The 6,042-nt window shown below is 47.0% G+C and overlaps 2 protein-coding genes across 2 annotated transcripts in view; both read left to right on the top strand.

The window, feature by feature from the left end:
• lmbrd2b (LMBR1 domain containing 2b) overlaps positions 1-3,186 on the top strand; it is a gene marked incomplete at its 5' end in the record, with an annotated part of 21,925 nt that extends 18,739 nt beyond the window's left edge. The window contains 3 exons of the mRNA XM_008298020.1: positions 248-359; positions 437-563; positions 1,773-3,186. Of these exons, the coding sequence (XP_008296242.1) occupies positions 248-359; positions 437-563; positions 1,773-1,836 (303 nt within the window). The remainder of the gene's footprint in view (positions 1-247; positions 360-436; positions 564-1,772) is intronic.
• Positions 3,187-5,336: 2,150 nt separating this feature from the next.
• The window catches only part of cfap53 (cilia and flagella associated protein 53), a 5,857-nt gene continuing 5,151 nt past the window's right edge, over positions 5,337-6,042 (top strand). The window contains exon 1 of the mRNA XM_008298014.1: positions 5,337-5,408. Coding sequence (XP_008296236.1) covers positions 5,340-5,408 — 69 coding nt within the window. The 5' untranslated portion in view covers positions 5,337-5,339. The remainder of the gene's footprint in view (positions 5,409-6,042) is intronic.

Below are 6,042 nucleotides of genomic sequence, written 5' to 3'. Positions count from 1 at the left end.
CTCTCAGTCTCTCCCGTGGCCTCATTTTTGTGTCTCATTTGTCTTTACTTTGTCTTGTCTTTTACCATTTGTGTCTGTTTGTTTTTTGTATTTTTCTTTTCTCTTTTTTTTTTTTGTCATTTTGTGATATTTCATCCAAACCCCCTCATTCCACTGTAGGAACTGGAGGCTCCACACATGAAGACATCGTGTTGCTGAGTTATTCTGTGTGTCAGTGTTTCACCAGCTTTATGTTCATGTTCTGCAGGAGTGGAAGGAGCGTTATGGAAACCCAAGGGAGGACTTTGCTGCGAGGAACCGGAGCAGCCATGAGATGAAGGAAACCAATTATTCCGACTCTGTGACGTCCAACAACAGACGTAAGACTTCAGATCTCTGCTGCTCGGTGTGGCTTTAATCTGAACTAACAGGTTTTCTGCTGCTCTATCTTGAACAGAAGCTAAATACTCTCGTTCTGGGAGTCGAGCAGAGAGGGACTGCATCGAGCTGCTGCAGGATGCCGAACCTCTGGACTTCAATGCCGACAGTCTGACAGACGACGCTCTGGACACCGAATCCACCAGGTAAACAGAACCTTTATCAGTCCACCATCCATACATCCTGATGCTGCCACCGCCGTGCTTCACGTCATGATGCTGCTACAGGTGGCCTCCCTCTCTAGTCTCCTTCTTGCTCGGTCACTCAGTCTCTGAGGACGTCCTGCTCTAGTCAGATCTCCTCATGGTCCATGTTCCTTCCATGTCTTAATGATGGGTTTAACTGGACTCCAGAGATGTTCAGGAACTTGTAGATGTTCTTGTATCGTCTCCTGACTGATGCATCTCAACAACCTTTCCTAGAGTTCTTGGAGGGTTCTTCAGTCTTCATGGTGTGGTTCTATCCAGGAGTTCTGATCCACCAGGGACTGGACCTTCCAGAAACACAAGTCTTTATACTACAACCACTGCGACTCATTCACTGACCTCAGATGATGCGTTTACTGACTGTAGGACTTCTGGCACCACCTGACTGAGTTACATTAGACTCACTTTAAGGGAGGTCAATACTTATGATTCACTGGTTTTACAGTTTATAGTTTTAATTAACGTCCATTATTTAGTAGAAATCTGTTTTCACTTTTACATGAAAGAGTGTTTTTTGTAAATTCTTGTGTAAAAGCTAAATGGAACTCAGCATGACTCGGTGCTGAGCAGCGCTACCAGGAGACGGCTGCTCTGGGTGAAGCTTTGTGTGTCTCTGATGCTGTTTTATCAGTTTGGCATGTTAGTTTGACCCTCAGTAACGTTCTGTAAACCTTCAGTAAACATTCTGTAAACATTTGGTAAACGTTCTGTAAGTTCAGTAAATGTTCAGTCAACGTTCTGTAAGCGTTCAGTAATGTTTAGTAAACACTAAATCGGAGGGGCGCTGCTGCAGCTCACCTGGTGGAGCTGGCGTCCCATGTGCAGGGCTCCAGTCCCCATGTGGAGGTCGTGGGTTCGAGTCCCGCTCAGGGCCCTGTCCCACACGTCCTCCCCCCATCCTGTCTGTCTCTCGCTGCTCTATCAATAAAGGCACAAAGGCCAAAACAATAACTTGAAAAACCACTGACCCAACCATCTCCATCAGGTTGGACCAGTGTCCACAGGTCCTCTGCTCTTCCACCTGATGGAAACACTGGATTGATCCTCGAAGCTTTGTAGAACCTTTTTTCTCCTGGAGGCGGGTCTGGACCTACCAGAACCAGCTGGTCTGGGCTGATGTGTTTCTGGTTGTGTGTGTTTGTCCTTCAGGCACGCAGGAGGACGTTACCTGTCCATGTCTTCATCCCGGAACCGGATATTTGACGACGTCTAACAGGGAGAAGAACCTGAGCAGAACCACGACCTGGATCATCACTGCCGACCTGCAGAGCGACACACCGCATGAGCTCCGCCCACCTCCCAGCATGCACTGCTCCTCGACCTCCAGGTCCGCTGGTGAAGCTTCTTCATGAACGTCAGAACCTTCAGTTGACACATGGGTTGGTGTGAATGTGTGAACTGAGCGCGCTCAGCAGACACCCGTCACTTTAGCCAGAGCTTAGTTCCCCTTATTTATGTTTCTTATCTTTATGCTGGTGTTGTGGATTATTTATAGCGTCGTTACCATGGAAACGGTTCTCACTGATTAACCTGCACTGGATCTAAAACAGTCTGAATGAATCTATGGGTTGATTTAAGAACCTGAACATCTTTTATCACTGGTTCACCAACACTTCCTGTTTAAAGGTAAACACTCACCTGTTGTGTTGTAGTCCTGAATGTCAGATGTTTTCTCTATTCTCAATCAAAGAAAAACACGAGTGATCTTTAAAGAACTGTTCTGTGTGGTTCTGCTTCAGTCACGCCTCCCTTCCAGACAGTCGCTGGTTGTCAGAGCTCTCAGGGCCGATACTGATCATCAGTGATGAAGGAGATCAATAGCTGATCAGCATTTACAGCAGGAATAAGAAATCAACGTGTGAAAATTCAGAACAATGCAAAATTTGGATTTGTTGACATCTTTTATAAAACCTTCATCCTTCAGTGCTGATTGGCCATTACTGGTGATGCATAGCCAATCACAGGGAGCCGTGGGCGGGGCTTAGCGGTGACCTCAGCTTGTTTAATTCACAGGAATCTGGCTCCACGCATCGCTGAGCTCAGACTGATGACTAGGTTCAGACGTCTGTGCCGCTCTATGATAATATGAAGGACAAGCGCAGACGACTGGTTCTGGTTCTGTTCCAGGTCGTGTCAGGTGTTTGTTCTGCTGCTGGAGGTGAAGACAGACGGATGTAAGTTTAAACTGCCACAGAATTCCTTTAAGATGAAGTAGATCAGAACTACCCAGCGGGTGCCTGGAACGTCAGTGTTAGTGGCTGACAGGAAGCATCGGGCCGGTTCTTTAAAGTTCTGCTGTAGAAGAAGGTTTCCTGCCGGCGGGTTCAGCTCAGAACTCCAGCTCACTTTGTAAATATGTACCATAGGTTTTGTATTTATGGTTGTTTCTGCAGCTTGTTTCCTCTGAGCGTGGTGACGTGTTTCTGCTGATTCTGGTGATGTTCTCCTCTGATGTCTGGTTGTCCGTCCTGATCTCAGCAGCTTCTGTGGTTCTGGTGTGATTCACAGCAGCCATGTTTGCTCTGCCGCCGCCGCCGTCGTGTCAATAAAGTGATCAAACGTTCTGGCTGTCTGCCTGGTTCCTGTCACATGTACGATCGGTTCCACCAGAACTCTGATGTTTATGAAGGTCTCTGTGGACGATGGCTTCATGGGACCAGAACAGAGCATCGGTGGACAGTCTGATCCAAGCAGAGTTCTGGAGTTCAACATGCTTCCAGACAACAATCTTTTTATAACGAGCATATTTCTTTGAAATAGGGGAAGGCCACGTCAACATTTTAAAGTTTAAATGGAGTCTGTAGGTGAAAGCATGGCTGAGCAGTGGAGGTTTGAAAAGTAGTGTGGTTTTGTGTGTTTTTTTCGTCCGTCCCATTCATTTTCAATGGGAGGTTTTTGCGACGTTTTTTGCGAATTGTGTCGCGAAAAATGCGATTTTTGTAAATCTGTATGTAAGCACACGATTCCCGATCGAGCCGCACGTTTTGATATATAATTTGTGTGGGTGCTCTCAAATCTGTGGGAGGAGTAGGCGACCGAAAAGTTGTACGGATGAGTAGAAATAAGAAGCGCAGCAGGATGAGAGCAGTGGCCTCCGGCTCAGCCCGACAGCTACAAACTCTGTAAAACAATGAAACCTTTGTGTAACACTCTATACAATATAAAAGAAATGTATAAAACAAGCAAGAAGAACTCTATGTAAAAAGATGACATTAAATAATGAGCACGGTGCATACTGCACAGAGTGGATACTGGGCAGCGGCAGTGGAGGTGTTTATTGTTCTAACAGCAGTCTGTTGGTCCTGGTTCTGATGGACCTGTACCATCTGCCCAACGGCAGCAGCTCTAACAGGAAGTGTCCTGGGTGGTAGGAGTCCTTCAGGATGGTGTTGGCTCTCCTCTCTATGAGCCATGAAGGTCCTCCAGTGTGGGCAGAGGACACCCAGTGACCGTCTCAGCCGTTCTGGTGACCCTCTGGAGGTCCTTCCTGTTTGCCGCTGTGCAGCTGGTGAACCACGTCCAGAGGCAGAAGGTGAGGATGCTCTCCATGGTGGAGCGGTAAGAAGACACCAGCAGTCTCTGGCTGATGTTCGTCCTGAGGATTCTCAGGAAGTCTTGTTCGTGCCTTCTTCACCAGCTGCGTGGTGTTCTTCCTCCAGCCCAGTGTGGACTCCCAGGAAGCTGAAGCCACTGACGGTCCCACCGGGGAGGACGGGCTGAGTGTCCGTTCTCAGCCCGTACAACTCTGAACGCTGCTGGTTTGATGAGCTGATGTGATTATTTTGAATTCAATCGATCAGATATTGATCGGCTGTGATTGGGTCGGTACCATCTCACTTCCTGTTGGACTAAGAACTGAGTTTGTCCTCTGACTTCATTAAACATCCAACAGCAGCTGGATCCAACCAGAACCTGCATTTACAGCAGGAACCAGTTCTGCCCCTGTTCAGGTGCTGCAAAACATGTCAAAGAACCAGAACCAGAACCAGGACATGGACCACCTGAACTAGGACCAGGACCACAACCACAACCGAGACTAGGACGAGGACCAACCAGACCAGGACCATCAGAAATCATGGTTCAGAACTCAATGTTCTTCAAACGTTCTCTGAACTTTGGACTTTATGTCTGACGTGGTTTCAGGTTCATCTCATATAATTAGAATACGGAGCAAAACGTTTCCGTGAAATGTTCTGGACTCTTGGACACGAACTGTTTCAGTCCGTTGGTTGTAATAACAGAATAAACTTTATTTGTACAGAACCTACATATCGAGCCTGTACATGAGACAGAACACAGCAGCTGTATGATAAGTGCAGCGAACACAGAACATCCGAACCCGCACTGACATGAAGCAGCGGGCCGGACCGGGCCGGGCCGGGCCGGGCCGCAGCTGGGACGGTTACTACAATGAAACCAGTGAAGCGGGTCAAAGACACGTCACGGAGAATTCACGGCCCTGAACGGATCCGTTGACATGTTCTGATATTCACTGTTGTCTGTTCGGAGGAACAATCAGAACCGGAACCCGTTCTCTACCAACACTACCAGAACGCTTCCTGCCTGCTGCGGCGTCGTGACGTAGGACGCACGGAGCCAGCCGCAGCGTCGTCTCCACGGTGACGCGCTGTGTTTTTCGCTGCCATGGCAACGGGAACATCCGCCGCTGTTTGCGTTTTAAGTGAGAAACAACCGATTAACGGAGCCGACCCGAACATGCTGCTCGGACGGACCGGAACCGGACGTCGGGAGTTCACCGGACCGACACCGAACTCAGTGGCTGTGGTGAGAAAATAGCCTCAAGTAGAAATACTGCAGTAAAAGTACTGTGATACCTGTTAAAGGAGAGAAGGAGCAGTACGGTGTAGTACTCAGAGTATTACCAGAATACAACGGATTCACAAAGTAACGAGTAGCTAAAGTTATCAAAGTAATGGCAAGTAGTGGAGTAAAAAGTACAACATCTGCCTGTGAATACAGTAATGTCCAGAGTACTGCAGTAACATACGAAGTACTGCAGTAATACATGAAGTATTGCAATAGCATAACAAGTACTGCAGTAATACATGAAATACTGCAGTAATATATGAAGTAATGCAGTAACATATGAAATTCTGCAGTAACACATGAAGTACTGCAGTAACACATGAAGTACTGCAGTAACACATGAAGTACTGCAGTAATACATGAAGTACTGCAGTGATACATGAATTACTGCAGTAATATATGAAGTACTGCAGTAATACATGAAGTACTGCAATAGCATATGAAGTACTGCAGTAACATATGAAGTACTGCAGTAACATATGAAGTACTGCAGTAATGTCCAGAGTACTGCAGTAATATATGAAGTACTGCAGTAATGTCCAGAGTAATGCAGTAATATATGAAGTACTGCAGTAATACATGAAATACTGCA

Source organism: Stegastes partitus, unplaced genomic scaffold (assembly GCF_000690725.1).
Source record: "Stegastes partitus isolate 25-593 unplaced genomic scaffold, Stegastes_partitus-1.0.2 Scaffold1271, whole genome shotgun sequence".
NCBI classification, from domain to species: Eukaryota; Metazoa; Chordata; class Actinopteri; family Pomacentridae; genus Stegastes; species Stegastes partitus.
This window is presented reverse-complemented; position numbering and strand designations above follow the sequence as displayed.